Below are 23,233 nucleotides of genomic sequence, written 5' to 3' on the forward strand. Positions count from 1 at the left end.
ACCAACTGAGTCACACAGGCCAGGGCAATTGTTGACACTTTTTAATGACCATGGTAGCAGCTATTTATACAGCAAAAATGTTTAGAAGTTAATTTTGGATTTTAAAATTACTATTCAATTATCAAAGCTACATATTCAAAGATCTAGTTCTTTCTGGAGCTTCTAAAGTCAGCTTATAAATCCTAGTCTATAAATTGGGCAGGTTTTAACAATCACTCAATTTTGAATAATACTTGTTCTCATTTATAAACTTGGCTAATTAAGTACCTTTAGATATTTTAAATTGTTTTGTTAACTTAGTATATTTGATTTCTTTCTTACGTACTTTCAATTGTAGTAAAATTGAAGATTTAATATAGTCTTGATGAATAATTAATGTATATCTAATAAATTAATGCATATCTAATAAATTAAACATCAATTTGATAAAGTTCTAAATAGGTTAGTCCATTATCTGTAAACATAAACATAACTTAAAATCACAAATGTAAATAAATTGCTCTAATATTTTTTAGAAATAGAGTTAAAATACTAAATATTCACAATATATAAAATATAAAAAAATTGTTAATTTAAAACATTTATGTATGGCATTGGTTCTCATACACATAAACTTCTAATGATTCTAAGTTTATCTTTATCCAAAGTTGCCGCTTGAACTCTACACCAATATAGACAACAACAGACATTCTACTTGCATATTTAATAGGCGTATGTAATATAACGTGTTTAGAATTGGGCTCCAGACATTCCTCTTTCTGCCAGTCCTACTCTTCCCATGGTCTTCTCAAGTTCACTGAGTGGCAGCTTCTATGTGTTCAAGCCTAAAATAAATCAGTGCTGTCAACTTTAACCCACTCCTCCCTCTCTCCAACCTCTCAATAAGTTCTTTAGCAAGTCCTCTTGGCTCTACTTTCAAAATACATACTGACTTTCATCCCTTCCTCCCATTCTCACTGTCACTGTCCTGGTCAGCCATCATCCCCTCTCACACGGATATGGCAGCATCCTCTTAACCAATGTCCCCGCCTCTCTTTCTCCTCCCCTGCGTTTCGTCTCAACGTATCAGCCAGAGGGACTTTTTGGTAAATCAGATCATGCCATTCCCCTTCTCAAAACTTTCGGTCCCACTCAAAATAAGAGCTACAGATCACTTTCGGGTCACTCCCCACACCCTACATTCCCTGTTTTCTTTTACCTCCCTAATCTTTTCTCCTTTCTCCCTTGTTCGCTTGTCTATTCTGGCCCCTTACTCTTTTTCAGACCCATCTCAAAGTCTTTGAACTTGCATATGAACCCTTAATCTGAAATACTTTTCCCAAATATTCGTATAGCAAACTCTCTCACTTCATCCAGGGTGGGTAACCAAGGAAATAAAAGGAAATAGAGACAATTTTAAAATTTAAAACTCCTGTAGCTTCTAAGATTTTCAAGAGAAAGAGACAAAATGAAAGAAAGCCTTTGTGCAAGAAAGACTTAATGAGTTTTCTCAATTGAACAGGGTGACTCAGTTTTGTAGCAAAGGTTAGATTGAAGGTTGAACTTTCTACTGTTAATTTGGGAAAGAGATAGCAATGAAATAAAATAGACTTGGTAACTATAATTAGGAAAGAACTTTGAGTGTATGCACTGGCACATGTAACTTACTAGAAGCAAATATATAAGAAAGCTACATTTTTAGGATAATTATATTGTCAAAACCAAAACAAAACACAAGTCAGACTCTCAAATGAGCATTAAAACAACCCCGAATCAGAAAGTGAGCTCCAAGGAAAGCAAACTCCAAACTCCTCAACACCTACCTTAGATGTGGCCAAGAAGGAGAAAAGAAAAGAAGATCTTTCTGGAGGCTGGAGCCAAGGACCAACACAGAAGCCAAAAAAAAAAAAAAAAAAAAAAAAATAGAGAGCTCTCCCCAGTGAGTGAAGTCAGGGCCTAATCTAGAAATCCAACTGCTAGATAATCACTTTGCCTAGTCTCAAAATCACTTTTTATTTTTGGGAAAAGTTTTACATGTTCTCTTAATATTAGACTAAGTCTCTCTATATGTGGGTATATGGGCACATATGAGAATGTATACTATAGCAGGCTGAATATGGGCCCCTGAAGAACTTAGGTTCTCATTCTTGGAACCTGTAAATGTCACTTTATTTTTAAAAAGGGGTCTTTGCTAATGTGATGAAGCTAAATAAATTGAGATGAGGAGATTTTTTTATCCTAGGTTATGTGTGGGCCCTAAATGCCATCATATGTATCCTTACAAGAGGGACACAGAGGAAGATTTCAAACACACAGGGGAGGAGGCAATGTGAAGATGAGGGGCAGAGATTGGAGTGATATGGCCACAAGCCAAGGAATGTTGGCAATACCAGAAGCTGAAAGAGACAAAGAACAGATTTGCCTTAGAGCCTATTGATACTTTGAAGCAATTTTTTTAGCCAGAGAACAGGATTAAAAATTTTTGGCCTCCAGAATTGTGAGAGAACAAATTTCTATTGTTTCAAGCAATCAAGTTTGTAGTAATTTGTTACAGCAGCCATAAGAAACTAAGATACTCATACATTAAAGAGGTATAATATATCTCCTATTTAAATATCTGGGATAATGCAGCAGACCCTGTAATTCCGTGGCTTGGTTGTAAGTTGGTAAATTTTTGTCTTGATGGAAACAAAATAATTTTGAATAAGATCCAAAAATGTGTGTTGGCCTGCCCAGGCGTGGCTCAGCAGTTGAGGATCCAGGAGATCACAGTTTGATTCCCTGTCAGGGCACCTGCCCGGGTTGTGGGCTTGATCCCCAGTCGGGGGCTTGCAGGAGGCAGCTGATCAGTGATGACCCTCTCATCATTGGTCTTTCTGTCTCTCTCTCCCCCCGCCCCTTTCTCTCTCTGAAATCAATAAAGATGTATTTAAAACAATAACAACAACAACAACAAAAAACCAAAATGAGTGTTGTTCTCTATTTTGTGGCAAATTTCAAATTTACAGTGGTGTGAAAGGGCAGAAAATGTCATTGTAGAGTCACCCTTATTTAATATATCTTTTGTATTATTAAAAACTAGAAATATCTTTATCTTTGTTTTTAATTCTAAAGCAATGAGTTTTGATTTTAGAATTTGAAAAGGTAGAAAATTAACATTTTCCTTATCAGTGTTAAAGTTTTTTCCTCACATTTAAAAATATCTAAATAAACACATACATATGTACTTTGAAAAATAAAAATGTAAACAATTATTCTTTGGCAACTTATTGTTCTTCAGAAGACTATACTGTAGACAAATTTCTATAGCAATATATATATAGCTGTACGTCCTTCTTAACTGAACTATATCATTCCTTTAGGTGAACATGCCATAATTTATTTAAACAGGTACTCACTGTTAGATGCTTCAGTTGTTTCCTATACTTCTAGTGCAAATAGTAATACTTTTCCTTTTTATATGAATTTAGTGTTCCATGTTTTGCCAAGCTCAAAAGTACTTTCAGTTTAAAAAAATAATTATTTTGCAAAGGTACTGAACATTAAAAGTATTAAAATAGATCATGTGCTTCTATTAATTGCATTAAAGTTACTGAGGAGTTCTGATAAATAACTGTAGTAATGGTTAATTTTTTAGACATCTGACTACCCAGTGGTGCTCTCTTTAGAAAATCACTGCTCCCCTTCCCAACAAGAAGTGATGGCAGACAATCTGCAGGCTATTTTGGGAGAAACCTTGCTTTCTGATACGCTTAATGATTTTCCAGACAAACTACCTTCACCAGAGGTAACATTTTATCTGAGAAGCTCAGGTTAAGAATGAAAGAAAAAGTATGTCACTATTATATTGGCTCATGAAACTGTGCTGGAGATCAGTGAAAATGCTTAGAATTGATTATTTATAGAGGTATATCTTTGCAGTGTGTTGCTTAGAAAATGTTTCTATGAACATTTAGGTGAGTATATTTTGAAGAGAATATATAGAGATATATGTTAAAGCCCACATTTTAAATTTTGTGTCATACCCCATGAGTTCAAAATTTCAAGTCGATTAATATTAGGCCACAGGAATTTGGTGGTTTATAGGCAAAAGACTAAGAAAGAGGCAAAGATCTGTAAGTAGAGTCCAGGCCAAAACCTCAGCACCTGGGTAGCAGGTTCCCCTTATTTTAATCTGCTTTTTTCAATTTAGCTATCTCTATGGGCCCTTTTCCATTCTCAGCTGAGCATACTCAAGTATTTGGTTTAAAAAAAGGACCTTCACCCTACCCTCAGGATCAGTTTGCTCTCCAATTTTCTCTGTATTTTATTGTTCTCTGTTTCAACCCAAGTTTCCTCTTCCTCACCTCCTCACAACCAACCTAGTCAGGCTTCCTTTTCCACCTGCACCATAGTGAATATCTCATTTTGTTTATCAAAGACTTTCCTACTGGTAAATTCTAACGGACCTATGTCAGTCTTTATCTGACTTGTTTCTTCAACAGTGTTCAATACTGTGGATGCCTCTTTCCTTTCCTTAAAACACTTTCTTCTATAACATCACATTCTTGGGGCTTTCCTCAATCTTCCCTGGCCCTGCCTTCTTAGTTTCCTCTGCTGGCCCCAATTTTTACCACATGATAAATGAACTTTTTTTTTTTTTTTTTTTTTACATGATAGCATTGTCTAACAACAAATAGTTCAATTTTGATATGTTGTCATTTTGGTGCAGAGCAGTATTTTTTATAATATTTGAATATTACCCTTTATATTTTTTCTTATTTTATTTAGTTGAGTGAAAAATTTAAAGATGAAAGTGTTTTGACAGTAGTGACAAGAAGTATAGGGCTCATGATAGAACTGAGGCGGACAAAATAAATTGAACATATGGGAAAACTTTCAACTCCTAAGAATGCTCACAGACTAGATTTGTTCAATTGTGACAGAAAATAAACATTAAATAACTTGTGCAAAGTGCTGGAAACATCATGAAATATTTAATCTAAGAATCATGATCTGATTCAGTAAATTAGAATAATTTTGGCTTTCTAAGAATAGAATCTCTCCTCCTATTATTTATAAATCTATTTTTAGCATTTGAATATATAGTTTTCATTAAAGTTTTTGCTCCCATACTAAAGTAAGGAAATGCTTTCCAATGAGTAAATGAGGAATTAGAGACAAAGTCATTTTCTCAAACTACACTCAGTCTTCAGTGTACAGAAAAATTTCCTGGGGACTTGTCAAACAGGCATGATGCCAGTCCCACATCTCAGGATTATGATTCTCTAATTTTGAAGTAGGTACCAGGAATCTTTAAAAAAAAATGTTTTCTATTGATTTTAGAGAGAAGAAGAGAGAGGGAGAGAGAAACATAGATTGGCTGCCTGTTGCACTCTCCCTACTGGAGACTGAGCCCACAATCCAGGCATGTGCTCTGACCAGGAGTTGACTAGGCGACCTCTCAGTAATGGGACTGATGCTCAACCAACTCAGCCACACTGGCCAGGGCAGGAATCTCTTCCTCTAACAAGCATCCCAAGTGATGCTTTTGATACATGTAGTTGCAGAATACACTTTGATAAACTCTGTTTTAGAGAGTAATGTAAGGGCCATGGTAAAAGAGAGAAGGCTCGAGATGATGGAATAATTTGAACGGGTACCTGAGGATGACAAAGGGAAGGGTTAGTCACAGCTCCGTGAAGAACTTCATAGACCAGATTTCAGCAGCATTGCATACCACATACAGACACTTAATACATATATTTGTTATTTAATAAATATTTTAAAATGGCAGAAATAACTAAGTAAAAGATGGGAATCAGAAGGCTTTGGATTTAGAATGAATGACCCTGATGATGAATTTTGTCATGCTGCTAGTTTTGATGGGTAGGAAATATTAAGTTGACGATGCCTGTAGGCAATACAGTTGAAATATGAAGAACAATTCACACATCTTTAATTTAAATTTAGTTTATACTGGATGCCAGACACTACACTAGACATTTTTATTTACCTGATCTCTTTGAATACTTTTTATTGTTGGATAAATTAGTGATGACCTGAAGCATTTACTACCAGAAGTTGTAACATTCTAACTTTTGTAACACACACTCATGCATTTCAAATTTTTCAAATAGTAGAAATTTATGGAATGTAAAAGAAGTGAAGCTACAGCAAGTCCCAATCATAACGGGCTTATTTTTTTGGTGGATTTTGGTCAATACCACAACATCGCTGGCGTCTTTTAGGGTATTTACGGAGGTATGGGAAAGATGGAGCTCTTACATATCTTACTTCTGTGAGCTAATTGGAAATATGATGAAAGACTTTTAAATGACTATTACAGATGCAAGCATACCTGTAACGTGTACTTGTGCCTGTCTTTTAAATTGTTTCTGTAGGCATTAAAATTCAAAATATTAATTAGAAACAAGAAAATAGGAACCTTAATAGAAACCCACGCAAGGAAAGGCTTCGATAAGCGTGGCCAGGTAGAGGAATATGAAGAATATGAAGAGACAGAGCAAGACGAAGACGAGGAGAAAGATTCGGAATCACTGGTCACTTTGCAAGACACTCCAGGAAATGAACTGGAGTCAAAAAAAAGTGTGGTTGGATTACCACTTTTCAAGAAAAAGAAGGTGAGGTCATGATTTGAGCAAATCTTCCAAGTCACTGAAAAGTTGTCTTATTTTCTTATTGGTGGAGAAGTAAACTTTTTTTTTTTGGAGTGAAAAATCTTTTTTTTCTTTTTTCTCCTTATAGAAACTTTAGTCTATCATTTAAAATTGTTTTGGAAAAAATCAGCAAGAAAAAAAATTTTTAAAGGTTATCTCTCTTCCTGTTTGTTTTTATACTTTTTCTCTATAGTGACAAGTGTTATGTATTCTTATACTCTAGGCATTGTGCAGCGTACAAAAGATACAAACAACACAATGTCTCTGCCCTCAAGGAGATCATACTGTGAGAGATAAGGAAATCACTATTTATAAAATATAGGATTATAAGTATACAAATATCATGACACAAGAAGCTATATCAGCTTGCAAGTAACACAAAACTAATTTGTCTGGTTTAAGTAAAAGTAATTAATTTTTTGGCCCAGTTAATTAATTGGCTCACATAAATGAAAAGTTTAGGGAAAGGGGTTCTATTTTCAAGAATGACTTGGCATTGTTTCTCAAGCAAAGTCCACAGAACTTTATTTTTTCTCCAACTTAACTTCACTTTCTCTATATTGATGCAAGAATTTGCAGAGCTGTATATGCTTTCAGGTTCAAATCCAGAGGGAGGCCTATGTATCTCTCAGCTGACCAAGCAAATTCTTCTTGTACATTGGCTATGACCCAGTTATATGCACATCCCTGAACCAATTACTCTTGCTACAGGAAGGCAAAGCTTTGATTAGTCAGGCCCAGTTTATATTATCAATACTTAAGCACATAGATTTAATATGAGCAAGAATTATTTTCCCAAAGCAAAACTTGGGAAGAGGCCAACAGAAGGATTTAGATGCAGGGCTGTAAAAGAGCCAGTGCACACTATACAATGGAAGTTACTCCAAAATGCTAGATCATCCTGGACATATGACGTACTCAAGACTAAAATTCCTAAATTTGTAAATTCATGAGAATAAGCAAGTCTTTGGGGAAAAAGAAAATAGTAATTGCCATCCTCAATACTTGTGACATTAATTAGGATTTTAGGTTTGAGCTCTTTCATATTAACATTAAATACTGTCACAAAAAATAATCCCATTGACCTAATTAAAATAGCTTTTGAAGAGAGAATCTTAGGAAAAGACCAAAATCATTGATTTGAAAGCATATTTTCTTTGTTGAAAAAAATTCAAATTATTAGTGCAAAAATGTGAAATTACTGCTTTATTTTTACACCACAAAGGTAAAAGTGGCTGTGGCCCTATCTGATCTTGTCATTTATACTAAAGCTGAGAAGTTCAGAAACTTTCGCTATTCAAGACAGAATCAAAAATTTAATGAAAGTAATTCTATTGGGGAGTCAAGAGCTCGAAAACTTTCCAAGTTGAGAGGTAAATTCTTATGATTCAAACAGATGAAATGTTTAAACATTATAGTCACTGCTAAGATGTCAAGATGGGTCAATGGTATTTATAAAAAGTATGTTCTCATAAAATTTCAATGTATTTAACATAATTTAAAAAAAGGTTATATGCCTCAAGTACATTATGTTTTATTTCACAGAACTCAACTAATAATCAACTCCTTTAAATCATGAAATTTTGATTGAGAATGTCTAGTGTGGACACTTTGGTGGGTGGGGCTGTGGTGAGTAGTTTATATGGGAGAGCAGAGAGTGACAAGGCTGCACAGGAAGGCAGAGCAAGTTACAAGTAACCTGAACTTTGTCCTGAAATCAAAGGTGAGCAGGAGAAGATTGAAATCTCAGGAGTTATATGATCCTTCGTGTGTTTCTGAAAGATGCCTCTGATAGCAGCATAAAGGTGCGGCTGCCTGCAGGGAGGAGATGATGAAGGCTTATGGCAGTGAGAGTGGAATCAGGGTGAAGTCTGTGGACTCAGAAAGCATCTAAGAGGAAGAGCTAAGTAGACCTGGAGGCTGTTTGTCTGAGGTGAAGGAGTGGGAGGAAATGGCACCAGGCCAGACTACCAGGTGGCTGTGCAGGGTGTGCACTGCTGAAGCACACCTGTAGAGGGATATTTGTCTTTGCATCTTCTTTTATGTGTTATGATTCTAAATCTGAGGTGGGTTATTCTGTTTGGTAGAGCCCAAGAGGCAACAAAACCTGGGAAAGAGAATGGGAAGCAGACCCTACCCTCTTCTCAGACTTATATGGTGGGATAACCTCAACTTAAAAAACATGGGTCATTAACTCAACATTCAGGTCACTCTCCAAGTCCTTCTGAGCAATTGCTATCTATCATCTTGTGTAAAAACACCATGGCATGAAAATCAGCACCTGCAGCTGACTTGAGAAAGGCTGTTGGCTGTTTGGAAATGTGAATTTTGATATATTTGTTGGTTAACTTCATTAGGCTGGCCATCGGTACCCAAAGATTTGGAGGTATATTTTAGCTCATCTCCTTAAACTACTTATTAGAGAGACCCTGGATATTTTAGGGCCTTTTTGTTTTTAAAAAGATTGGGGGGAAAAAAATCACTTCAGTAGGGATGGACCACAGTTAAAATAATGTAATGGAATGGAATGGAATAGAGTATTTTGTATGCAGTAAGAATAAGTATTATTTTATTTATAATTTATAATTGTGTATGTGTTGGGCTGTGATATAAAATATATTTTTCACTGTAAAGTCTTGTCAACAGAGTTTGAATTTGAATGATCTGCTTTATTAGTTCCTGTCCTTTCAAACTATTGAATGGTTTCTGTTGTTGTTCATGGGGACAAGACCTTTGGGTGCAGCAAAAGTAATAATAATTCTCTTGTTCTCATTGTATTAAACTTAAACCCTGAAAAGGGACTCGGTGATTCTGAGCAGAGTTATAAAATGTAGGATCACTATTTCTTTGAAAAAAGCATAGAGTATTTTTCTTGAACTCAAAGTCAATAGTAAATAGTGATATGGGCAAAGGTGTACTGCAAGGATGTTCATCATTGTTAAAAACATATTAAACATTAAGTTTATAATAAGGAAAAATAAGAAACAGAAATTTTCATATATATAAATATTTTTAGTCATTAAAAATAATGTGATAGGTGAATATTATTGAAGTGAAATAATTTTCATGTTATTTTAAGTAAAAAATGAAGTTCATAAAAGGGAATAAACAATATGATTCAATTAAAAATAAGCATGTACATATAACAAAAGAATGGAAAGATTTATACCAAGATGTTATCAGTGGTTATTAATTGAGTGATGAGATTATATGTGGTTTTATTTCTTATTTTTTTAATTTGATTTTCTCGTTTACTTAAAATTAACATGAATTGCATTTGTAATAACATAGCATGTTTTAATTTCTAAAGGTTAATCACAGAAATAACAAAATCATATTATGTTGAGAGTTCTTAGTGATTCTTCATGCTTATCACTTTGTAGATAGGAAAAATTAAGGCCAGAAGAGTGTATGTTTTACCTAAAGATAAACACCTAGTTGAGGACTGTATAAGGGATCATGATACTAGGATACACATGATGCATTTATAAATGAGTAGCTTCAAAATACAGTTTTGTCTCAAGGAGTGTATAACTTCTAAAAATGAGAGCTGATGAAGTTAACTGTAATTCATGTTAACTTCAGTAACTAATTTTTTTCTTGATAATACTATGCTTCCTAAAGAATAATATTCAGAATGAGGGTGGCAATGATTCCGTTCTAGTTTGACTAGCAAATATAGCGGGCCATCGGCATTAACCGCTTATCCCACGCCTGGTCGCTGTACGAGCAGAATGGTTGTGAGAACAGGTCTGCCTAGTGAAAGTATAGATACCTTGGAGAGACATAAAATTTTTGTTAAAAAATTTGAAGGGGTGTCCAATGATAAAGGGTATAAATTAGTTTTGAATCTCAAATGATTTAAATAGAATATATAAAGATGAAGGGATGAAGAAGTACAAATTGGTTATTACAGAAAGGCCATGGGGATGTAAAGTACAGCATGAGGAATATAGTCAATAATATTCTAATAACTATGTATGGTGCCAGATGGGTACAAAATTAATTGGAATGATCACTTAGTAAGTTATATAATGTCCAATCATTGTGGTATACACCTGAAACTAATATAATATTGTATGTCAACTATAAGTGAAAAATTAAAAACTGATTTAAATAAAAAAACAAAGTGTCATAAAATAAAAATAGAAACTTATAAAAACATGTTATATATAAACTCAGACTGTGTATGTGTGCATGTGTACACTACAACTATAGACCTTATCTCAGTAAGAAAAATATATGAAATAACCAGAAGTATTGGGAGATAGCAAGTTCTCTTTCAATGAAAGGATGCAAATAGAAATTGAATGAATTTGGGGGGAAGATGTGGTGATGGTTGGTGCTGGCAGCTGAATTGGATAACTTTATGGTCTCTCTCAACCCTGAGAATCTATTAAATATTCAATTGGGTTAATTTGTATAGCATCGCATAGCTTTATATAACTTATATGCGATTCTGTCCTAATATGAAAACCAAAGAAAGGCAAAATGTGGAATGATACTACTTTTATTTTTAAAAATGAATGCATTTTATTTTGAAATTTTGTACATCCTTATGTCAAAGTAAAATTAATTTGAATATAAAAATTCCTCCAAATATGTTATCTAATCATTTTTTCACAAGTGAATGATTAGAGTGCATAAAATTGTATGTATAATAAATTATTATTACTTTCTCAATAATAGTGAATTACACTGTCAAACATAAAGGCATGGGTTTATTTTGATTTGTGTGAATTGCAAATATTTTTTCCAAGACAATACATATAGAAATTGTTGAAATTATGGTAGAATTATATAATATATACACAAAGTAGTTTATTTAATTTGAGAATTTTCACTGTTTCAATAATTCATTTTTTAGCCCATGATTTTATTCTTCACACCAAGGACTTCATTACCAGAATATATCCCAAAGCAACAAGAGCAGACTCTTCTAATTTTAATCCTCAAGAATTTTGGAATATAGGTTGTCAAATGGGTATGTTACACAGCATATTGAGTTTGTTGCAAAGATAAGATAAAATGAGGTTTGTAAATTAATGAAGGATTCTTGAAAAGAGCTTCTTTCAAAGATTTTTTTGGCCCTGGGTGTTTTGCAGTCAGGCACTAGTGATGAATCAATGGTTTCAAGAGTTGGAGTTATTTCTAAACATGTTGGGGTCATGGAAAAAAAATCATAAAGAATTAGCATGGGAAGTGTAGGCAGGGAGAAAGGAAACCAAAATTGGTGTAAGAGGAGACTGAAGATCAAGTCCTTTGCTTGAAAGGGCCTTTTCAAATTAAGTAACTTCTACCTTTTATACTTTATACCAACTTTTACATTCATAGTTGAAAAGTGAATGAGATTGTACACCTTTGTTATTTGCCCTTACCGACTCTCCCTGTTCCAAATAGCACTGGCACTAACCAGTCAGAAAGTGCCAGGTGTTAACCCTCCTGCTCCTGGATGTGGCAAGGCCTGTAGGTTTGCAGAGAGGGGGAGAGAAGGATGGTGGTGGTGGGGTGTGGGGGGTGGAGGGTGGTACTGCATATAGTGGCTATCTACCAGCTTATATGGATATACTACTATAATTTAACAACTCTATTGCTCTACCTTTCTCATTTTCTTCTCAAGTGATATCAGTATCTCTTTAGACCTGAAAGTTTATGATATAGTTGGTATCTTCCCTTCCTGCACTTAATGCACCGATTTTCTTTATTTTCATATTTGCTGGTTGTTACATGACATGTACATTGCTGTTCTAGAATCTATATTGTGTGCCGTTTTGAGTCTTTGACTCACAACTATAAAATAATTTACAGATTAAACTTTGAAACTCACCTTCATATATTAATATAGACATGGAAAGAGGAAATGTTTATAAACCATGAGTTATTTGACTAATGAGGCTAGCTCTTAAAATGTTTGAAGATATATAACCCGTGATAAGATTTCAGTACATCTATTAACTTGTTTCTTTAGCTACTTCCTCTACTCCCTGACATTGTCAAAAGACTTTTTTTCTCTCACAGTGGCCTTAAATTTCCAGACCCCTGGTCTGCCTATGGACATTCAAAATGGGAAATTTTTGGATAATGGTGGTTCTGGGTACATTTTGAAACCACAGTTCCTAAGAGATAGTGAAACAGAGTTTAATCCAAGGAAAGTACCAGAAGACAGCAATCCACTTACACTTACAATAAAGGTATGATTAATATCTCTTTCTTGGTTATTATACATTAGATAGTGTACATTAATATTTTGAGTTCCATTGATTTCCTTTAATGCCTTTTAAGTTTCTGTTGATCTTTTCAGGTCTTAGAGGTGGCTGGTATTTTAGCATCCTTCCATATCCAAAAATGTCATCCTGTTGACTTTTTGCATGAGTGATGTGGATATAAATATTGAGGCTAAAACTTTCCCCTCTCTGAAGTTTACTTATATTATTCCATTCTCTGTAGGCACTTAATATTGTGATAGAGAAGTCTGAGCTCAGCCCACTCATTACTTTGTGGATATGCTCTTTTTTTTCTTCCTTAAGTTTAAGGAATTTTACTAGATAAGTTCCAGGAGCTATTTGCTTTTCATTAATCTCAGAATTAGACTTTTGAAGTTCAGAATTTTTCCCCCTTATGTTTCTGAATATCCCTGATTACTTAGAAACTAAAACTATTCTTATGCTTTCTTTGAGTGCCTTCTCTTCATGTTTAGTAATTCATGTCAACTTTATCATTTTCCTATTCCCTCTGCATTTGATTTTCCTCTGCATTTGATTTTATGTTTTTTACTGATTTTAATGTAGATGTGAATTTTTCACCTGCATTGCTAGTTCCCCACCCCCCCCAGTTTTTATTTTCTTCATGTTGTTTGCTTTATATTTCTACCCCAAACCCTTCTCCTGACTACTATCTCATTACCCTATCTCTCATCTTTTGTTTTGTTACATCTGTGTAATTTCAGAGATCATAAGCAGTTGCCTAAAATGTATTATTTCCCACAAAGTCTTTTCAGGAACTTTCTTATTCTTCTATAAACTTGTGCTATTTTTGTTTCTGTTTCTTTAAATGTCACCAAATCTTGAAAATCTTGAGCTTTCTCTCTCCACTGAGTTATAAGCAATTCTATTTTAAATTGTATCTGTACCAGTTGTTTGCAAATAAATTGGGTGAGTGTGGTCTTTTAGTCCCTCTCTCTATTTAAGTAGTTGCTCCTAGAATCATCCGAACCATCTCAGATTCTGTCCTGGAATTTTGGTATTTATGTCGCTGTCCTAGGTCATCCAGCTACTGTTACCTGGATGTCAGGGGACAGGAAACACTAGAACCTCTAGACTGCACTTCTCCCACTACTACTCCTTTCATCTCAGCTCCCCCCTCTACTGATGTAAAGTCACAGGATTTGGGGGACCATTTTCATGCACTTCAGGCCCTAGCCAATTTGTCCCATCTGAGAATGGGAGGAAGTTTAAGAGCCGTTTCCCAGAGACTAATTCGGGAAGAGAGTACAGCATGAGATGAACATGATTCTGGCCACTGTAAGAAATAGTGCCAGTGAAATATGTAGCTGACTTTTCTTCTGGTTGTTAGGGATTTTGTGAATCTAGAATAGGAGCAGTGGATAGGTAGAAATTGCCTACAGCACTGGATACAGCTCCAAGTCGATGAGTTGGCACTCTTGCTAGAATCTGGCAAAGTATTGTACATTAAACTTACTTTGCAATGTTATTATAACTTTGGTATCTCCTTTGTAACTTTAAAACAAAATTTAAAAAGATTAATAACTTTTTCTTTTCCTTTTTATGGTTACTTTATAAGCTAAGTAGTATACCTTAATATTTTGGGTCCCGTTGAATTCCTTCAATACCTTTTGTTTGTTTATTGTTTTGGTGGTATATTTTATTTAATCCAATATATTCTGGAACTCAGGCCATTTTGATATTAAAAATTTTTCCTAGTTTTAATTTTTCAATTAAGACAATTTAAAAAATCTTTATTCTTGAGACTATTATAGATCTAATATCTTTTAAATTTCTGTTAATCTTTTTAGGCAGTCTAGGTGGGTGCTATTTCAGTATCCTTTCATATCTGAAGAAAGTCTGTTGCCTTTTTGCGTGAATGAACAATGCAAAAAGTTGCATCGTTCTGGTGTTTTAAGCAACTAGTCTATTTGCTCTAGTGAGAAGAAGGGATGAGTCAGCCACCCTTTAAGGTCCCTTCCTACTGCTCACAAATCTTGCTGCCCTCTGGGGCTTTTCTGTCTCCTTTCCCTCCCTTTCTTCTTAACCAATTCTTTCTCACTTTCATTTGTGTGTTACTCTTGCTCTACCTCCACTAAAATATTTATGCCACCTAAGCCTTTTTCTTAATGCTCGCTTCAAACTAAATATTCTCCTCGTGTCCTTTTATATACATTCATGGTTTTAACCACCAACAATGCTCAAATCTTTAATCTGGCCTCATTTTGGGAATATAAAATTATATTTTTAATAGCTTACTTAGCATGCCTATTTAATCTCTCTTCTGCCAGACTTAAAATATTAAAGCCTGAACATTCCTTTCTAGTCAAATATGCTTTTATTTAAATCTCAATGAATTAAGTCGAACTCATTCACTCAGTTAACTTAGGTTAAAAAATTGGGAGGCATCTTCTTCCACACCTCCTTCACCTCCCCTGTCCAGCTCATCTCCGACTTCTATGGGTCCTTTTCCTAAATGTATTCCTTATCCCGTCCCTTGGTCTGATGTCATTTGCTGCTGTCCTATTTTAGGGATTTGTTACCTGCCACCACATCTATTCTTTTGGCTTCTTAAGGGGTTTTCAGGTAACCCTTCTTAGTCCTCTTGACCCATCTTCCAGAGAGATTTTGCCACAGTGCTAACCTGATCATGCCTCCTTAATGTTTATTTGTGTCTCCTGAGTGCTTTCTCAGTCGGACCTTGGCTTACTTCTCTAGCCCCATCTCTCACCACTTCCACCGTATTCTGTAACCGTAGGGAAGCCTTTCTTGTCCACAGTGACACCTCCACGTGTTGCATACGCTATTTCCTTTGCCTGGACTATTCTTCCGCATTTCACCTACCCATTGTGTTCTGACTCATTTTTTTTTTTTTTTTTTTTAAGACTTAAGAGTCACTTCTTTTTGGAAGCTTTTTCCTACCCTTAATTGTGCTTCATTTTCATTTTGTAGATTCCTTCTGTTTTTCCAAAGCACCCTGTGCATGCACTCACCACACTGTATTATAATTGTTAATTTTCTTGTAGTACCTGTCATTCTTCCTCACTTGACGGAGGCTCTTTTAAGGATAAGGACTGTGTTTTGTTCAGTCCTTATGCACAGTGCCTGACACAAAGTACATGTTCAAAACATGTAGGGTAATTGAATGGGTGATTTCTTTCTCATGTTGAGAATAATAAAGAGAACATATACACTCTTTTATTGAGAAAGCAAAGCTGGAAGATAGCTAGTATGCACAGATGTTTACAAATGCCATCTGTTTGTATTATAAGAGGTCTCATGTAGGAGTATAAGTGACGTGGTATGAAACAGACAGAGTTAATAATTTTCCCAGAAAGCTGCTGCCCTAGCCATGGGGGTCTTCCCTCCTGCTTTGATCATTCTAAGGAGCTTTGTGATTACATTATGACTTGCACAAATTGTGGAGAGCATGACTTAGGGATCAAAAGACCTAGTTTTCTTAGCTTTCTGACGCCCTTGGTGATGGCATTCAACATTTTTGGTTTATTCTTTGTCATCTGCAAACTAAGAGTTTTTGTGTTTTTTAAAATATATCTTTATTGATTTCAGAGAGAGGAAAGGAGAGGGAGAGAGAGAGAGATAGAAACATCAATGATGAAAGAGAGTCTTTGATTGGCTGCCTCCTGCACACCCCCTCCTGGGGACTGAGCCTGCAACCTGGGTATGCGTCATGACCAGGAATCAAGCCTCCATCTCCTGGATCACAGGTTGATGCTCAACCGCTGAGCCACGCAGGCCAGGCAAGAGTTTTGAATTAAGTAAGTTATTTTCAAGCTTATCAAAACTATGAAGTGATATTTTAAGTTCCAAATCTCATGCATAAGCCTAGGGTATGCAAGCAGAGCTACTCTGGTTGGCTACTGAGGGTTTTCTGTTTGACATCCATCCTCTGCAGTTGTCCCTTGAAGGTCTTTGTGAATCAAAGTGTATAAATTATTTGAACAATAATCTCTAAATTCTTTTTCAGTTCTTATATTCAATTATTATTACTTAGTTAGACAATTTTCTTTTTTGACATGAAGTGCACCAATAGAGAACCTTCTCCATATTGGTAAGGGTTTAGTATCTACAGAGCTGATATTGAGCTGGTAGGCTCTGGTATTGGTGTACTAGTTATTGGTGTACTAGTTGTTTATGACCAATATTCTTTTAATTACCTTACTATCTAATTATGCTGACTGAACAGTGCCTATTCCATACTGGTTGTTAAATATTTGCACACTCACTCTAGTTTCCTGCTAGTGCCATAACATGTGGGTGTAGAAAAGGAAAAGTTACACATTGACATGTTTTTTTTGCTTTCTTTTTCTTTTCAAGCTTAAATTTCTATTTGTTCCTCTTTATTATAATCTTCAGAAATTGAAATCATGCCTCAATTTTTACATTAGTACATTTTATAAATTAAGTGCACTTCAAATGTTGATTTTTGTCCAAACTTTGTTCCTTAAAATAAAACAAGTCTTTGCTTCCACAATTAGCTTGACTAATAAAGGGCTAAGTAAAACTACTATTAATTATTTCATTAAGTATTTTTCTGATACCCTAATATGCATATGACATACTGGATTTGGTCGGATTCAAGTGACTTATGATAATATAGACAATAATGGGTAATATAAAATTTGTGATAAATGATCTAAACATATAAATTTTACTATGATAAAATGATATCTAGGAAATTGTGATGCTTTCTCTTACATTTCAGAAGTAGTATTGATATTGCTTCTAATATTTGTTGAATATATACAGTATGAATTTGAAAATAGTTCATGTTACCAGAGTATCTCAGCCTGAATTATTCTAGAAAGTGATCATAACCATGCTTTTAGCAATGCTTTTTAACAATCATAACAAATGCTTTAAAAATAAAAACACATGTTGAACCATAATCCTTGGACAATATGGATTCTACTATAATCACATATAGGAAAAATGGACTAACCTAGACATATTTCTGGTGTTTACCTATTGATTCTTGGGGATGAAAGAGTTAATTTTAAATTTTGCATTCTTTCGCACTTCATTTTTTTAGGGAAACTGACTTAAAATCTGTCCATTTTTTTACAATACATATTTTATTTTGAAATTAAGTGATGATGCAGTTTGATATTGTGTTAAATTCTTGTATTCAAATATTTTTGCACAGGTCATCAGTGGTATCCAGTTGCCTCCCAGTAACTACTCATCATCTAACAAAGCTGACACATTAGTGATTATAGACATTATTGGTGTCCCAAATGATCAAGTGAAACAGCAGACTCGTGTAATTAAAAAAAATGGTGAGCTCCTCATATATTTCATTGGACTTCTATTAGGCTTCTTGTCGGAAAGCTTAAAAATTATATATTAATAGAGTTTGATACATATTTATTATTCATAAGGCAAAGGTTTTGTATTATGTTCAAAATGATGAAAGTTTTATATGCAGCGAAAACAATTTGATAATATTTGGTGCTTTATTTAGATATATTTTCAGATTACAGATACAAAAATTTATCCTACCTGAAAAATTGCTACTTTTTTTCACTTCTACCTCCTTTTTATGTTTTTCCCAGTATCACTGAATGAAAAGAGACATTTTGATAGCTGCAAATCTAGCCTCTGTGTAAAATAAAGAATTTGTGATTATTCTGATATAGCATGTAACACATTTTTACTTCACTGCTTGAATTATTTTAGATAAAGTTCTGTGGCTTCTGACTCAGGCTAAGGCTGCCATAGAAACCTACTCATACAATATTTGGATTCATAATTCAGTCATTTTTGCCAGGAGGGAAATGTAGGAATGGAAGAAATGACTTTTAAGATTTTCGGTGTTCTAGCACCTCATGATATTTTATGAAGTACAGTACTGACATTGTCATTTCTTCTCTGAGGTTGAAGTCATTTAGGAAGTTAGAAAGGTATAGATTCCTGGGGTTGTCCCTTAGGATCACTTTGGAGGAAACCTTGGAACTTATACTTGAGTATAGAATCTTCTTTGAGTTAATATTCCCCAAGTATAGTGGGCTTCACTTCAGAGTCTGGAGATATGCTGCAGGCTGAGTGGCACTGACAGGAAAGCAGGTGAAGTTTTATTAGTCTTTTTCTTCTTGGGTGATAATCCCTTACAATGCCCACTATCTGCCTGCCTCTGCCCCCGAATAATCCTCTAGCATGACATGGCCCGTAGTACAAAAAGCATGGGAAAAAAGATTTGGGAAGTTTTGCTACCTCATTTTATGTTATCAATAGGGAAGGATATTGGTGATGACTTAATGCCTTAATTGATACCCCTTAGAGTTGAAGGCACACGACAGTGGCAGTGTCTGCTAATGGTGACTGCTAATATCAGAAAGCTTTCAGTAATCTATCTCTTCTTTCTAGCCTCTTACTTGAGTCTTCATGGCAAAATGCACAGAACATTTATCTACTCACTGCACCTTTTATAATAATATGATATTCTTTGTGTTTTATGGGATATTGCTGCAGAAGTTCAATTTGGTTCTTCAAACATTACTGAGCCCATTATGTTAAAAGCCTGATGCCAAGTATCGAGAAACTTAAAATCTTGGTTTATTAAGTGTGTTATTATGTAAGGCTCAACCAACTCTATTGTAAATAGTTTACAGTTCAGTATGGGAATTAAGATATAAGTAAAACTATTATGGCAAAGAATTAATAGTGCTTTAAGGAAAGTACAAAGAATTATAGCAGAAAAAGCAAATTTGGAGATAGTTCTTGGAGAATGAATTGAATTTTTTACAGATATTGAGGAAAGAACACTTAAGGCAAAAGGAATAATCTGGGTGTTAAAACATGGAGAAGACAAAATTCAAATATGCTGAGGAAAAGTAAGGAAGGCCAAGATGAGTGGAATACAGGTTACTTAAGAAAGATTAGTGTGAGATAAAATAAGAAAGTTCTGTTGGGCATGGCCATGAAAAATCTTGAAAACCATGATCAGGTGTTAGGAACTTTCTTTTCTGTAGAAAATGAACACAATTAAAATTTTCAAGCAGGGATATAACACTAACAGAGTGAGCTTCAAGGAGATTGTTCCTGCAAATTAGATAGGAAGCAGTGTCTGGGAGGGAAATGAGAACTACGAAATAGGATACGATTTCACAGTTAGGGGATGTAAAAGAAGGACTGTGGCATCAGAAAATGAATGGAGGATGTGTGTGGGGCACACTACCAGGGACAAAAGTTTAGGTAGCCGGACAAGAGGGGTTCCAAGATGGCTTAGCTACTAGGGTAATGGCAGTGCAATGAAAGACGTGAGAGTCTCAGAAGAAAGATCACATTTAGATAAGGTGTGAAAGTAATTATTTTGGTCATACTAAGGGAAAACTATATTTATAACTATCAAATTTGGTATTCTATTTTACTTTTTTTGACAACTAAAAGGACTTTCTCATATAATATGAGTGTGTGTGTGTGTGTGTGTGTGTGTGTGTGTATGAGAGAGTTTATAGTGAAGTAGGTTTGGAGGGGGTAGAGTAAATCAGTATAAGAATTTTGTGCAGACATTTTGCAGTATCTATAAAAAACTGCCTCTTAAACCTGCCCCTTATAATATTATTTCTCTTCTTACGACAAGGTAATACAATCATTATTCCAGCATGAGTCAATTAGTTTAATATTTTTGTGGGCATAAACTGCATCCTGGATTACTGTTTAGTAAATGTGCACTTGTGACCACACATGCACCACAGAAAACATAAAGTATAATTAGCCACAAATTCTTCAGTGCTTCTGGAAATGCAACTCAAAGAACAAAAGCTATTGACAGCAGGCACAGCATTGTCTTTGTCCATGAAAAACAATACATATTGCTTCTCTCTGAACCTTTGAGTATTTATTAAGTGCATTATATTCGATCTGGATGTAAATTTATTGATTTTATTAATTATGCTTAAATATTGGGTGATTTGGGTCACATTGTGACACAATTTGGATTTCTTTTTTGACAAGAGATTGCTGTTTGGGCTGATCTATTTTGCTAGAGGCCTAAATTATTTTTCAACTTTGGACTTTAAAATGAGCACTTAGTCAAAATGAAAGATCTGGCTTTAGAGCACTTATTACCTAGCTTTCAGTCCCACAGCTGTCCGTGGAGCTCTGCCCATAATAGGACCTGGTATAGAAGAATCATGTTACTTCTCTGTGTCTCAATTCGTTGTGAATGAAATGCCTGAACACAGCAGTCATATTGCATAATGATCAAATATTTCTGCTCTGAAATCAGATTCCATTTGCTTGAATTCTTGACCTGCCACTTAATGGATGTGAATGTAAAACCCTTAGGAAATTATGTAGCATCTTTCTGGCTCAGTTTTTTCATCTATGAGTGTGGATAGTAATAACGCTGATGCAATTGTTGTGAGGATTATATGAGATGATCTTCTTAAACTTAGACTACTGTTCAGCAATAGTAAATACCCAATAAATATTGGTATTGCCATTATTATTTTCTCAAGGGGTGTGTTAAAAATTGAAGTGTTCTAAAAGCAAGCTATTAAAATGTTGAAGGGAATAATTTTGGAGAACAGATGTTACAAATTTTCCCCTAGAAATAGTATCTATGATTCTTTGATTCTATCTGTTCCTTTACTTTTCAGCTTTTAGCCCAAGATGGAATGAAACATTCACATTTATTATTAAAGTGCCAGAATTGGCATTGATACGTTTCGTTGTGGAAAACCAAAATTTAATAACCGAAAATGAATTTCTTGGGCAATATACTTTACCACTTTTATGCATGAGAAAAGGTAATATTCCTAAAAGTAAGATGATTGTGCTGACAGTAGATTATAACTTTTTACCAGAGACATACTTTGATACAACAAATTGAAAGCCAGATATAAAGGAAATTTTATATATTGACACGTTTTCTCTTGGTGGAATTACAGAAATATGGAATGTGGGATTGGAGTGTGGGGTCTCTAGGAAGACTAATTAGACAAAGTTGGCATGTATGAACATTTCTTCACATGGATCATAGCTTCTGTGTCAGTTAGGAATAGCCACATCTGCCATAAAAAATGAAGGATGGGAATCAAAGGGAAGGGAGAAGCAGTGATTCATTCTTCCCATTTGAGAAGAGGAGACTGGGAGCCCAAGAATTTCCTTTCTTGACTCTTCAGAGCTGCCTGTGTAGCGCATCGCCTTGTGGGCTGGTTTACATTGGACGCCCAGTTACCTCGTCTCAATATGTTTACTTTTCTAACACCATCTGAGATGTACCTAGGAAGCAGAGCCTGAAGCAGAGGGGTGGTGGCTAATTTTGGAGATGTTGCACTTTGAAGGAAGAGAAGCTGAGCTGTGTCCTCAGTGTAACTCAGTAGGAAGTCAGAATAGAAACTTAAAATATTTTATTTTTGGGGAAAACTAACATGCAAGACGAATATAAGTATACAGTCAGTGTTTTTATGGTATGCATAGTAAAGACCTAGTCTTTCTCAGTAGCACTATCAGGGCCATTGCTGGTTAATTTCTTTTTATTGTTCTAATTAGATATGATTCCTTTTGCAGGTTACAGTCGCGTTCCTCTGTTTTCCAAAACTGGTGAGAGTCTTGAGCCTGCATCACTGTTTGTTTACGTTTGGTATGTCAGATAGCAACTAATAGTGCCTGACCTGTTGTTAGCTATACATCACAATAAAACAGCCAAAGTTAATGTTCATATATATTTTCTTTTTTTAAATGTACACCGAAATAATTATTTACAAAAACAGAAATATTGAACAAATTCACTTGTAAGTATGCCAAACAGAGCAGTGGGAAAAAAGAAATAAAAATTTCAGAGGATCCTGATTCACTGTGGCATTCTTGTCAGCCAGTTTCTCCTGCCCTTCTGCTGCGGAGGCTGCTCTTCCAACTGGCTTGTATAATTTTTAATTAGTAGAATTTTACAACCTTTAAAAACATGTCTGATTGTATAAGATATGTTGGCAAATATTTGGCAGTATAAAAGAAATGTGAAATCTATGAGTGTTTTAACCTCTAGACACCCACTACTGCATACTGTACTGGGAAAGAATTAGATTTCCAGGTATTTTGTGTCCTTTTGTAGCTTAGAGAGCAATTAGCCCCTATAGTCTCAGGCTAGTTCTTAAGTGCTGTGCACTGGATTTGGTACCCAGTAATTATACAGACATTTTTATGAGTGTATATAAAATTGATTTGCATTCAAACTGTATTCAGACTCCATATCTGTAAAAGAGATCTACTATGTGGATTTACATGTTCGGATCTCTGAATGAATTTGCAATGATTCTGAATCTGTACTAAATGTACTTTGAAGATTGTTTCTTGATCACAGATGAGGTTCCTGTGCTCTTCCATATGCTGAGTTTATCACGATCAGCA

General features: G+C 34.9%; 1 protein-coding gene across 1 annotated transcript in view; it reads left to right on the forward strand.

The window, feature by feature from the left end:
• PLCZ1 (phospholipase C zeta 1) overlaps window positions 1-22,482 on the forward strand; it is a 38,274-nt gene extending 15,792 nt beyond the window's left edge. Inside the window, exons 5-12 of the mRNA XM_016197476.2 lie at window positions 3,617-3,766; window positions 6,363-6,602; window positions 7,864-8,011; window positions 11,506-11,622; window positions 12,657-12,829; window positions 18,027-18,159; window positions 21,484-21,633; window positions 22,397-22,482. Of these exons, the coding sequence (XP_016052962.2) occupies window positions 3,617-3,766; window positions 6,363-6,602; window positions 7,864-8,011; window positions 11,506-11,622; window positions 12,657-12,829; window positions 18,027-18,159; window positions 21,484-21,633; window positions 22,397-22,482 (1,197 nt within the window). The remainder of the gene's footprint in view (window positions 1-3,616; window positions 3,767-6,362; window positions 6,603-7,863; window positions 8,012-11,505; window positions 11,623-12,656; window positions 12,830-18,026; window positions 18,160-21,483; window positions 21,634-22,396) is intronic.
• Window positions 22,483-23,233: the final 751 nt, after the last annotated feature.

Source organism: Miniopterus natalensis, chromosome 2, assembly GCF_054644295.1.
Source record: "Miniopterus natalensis isolate mMinNat1 chromosome 2, mMinNat1.hap1, whole genome shotgun sequence".
Classification (NCBI taxonomy): Eukaryota; Metazoa; Chordata; class Mammalia; order Chiroptera; family Miniopteridae; genus Miniopterus; species Miniopterus natalensis.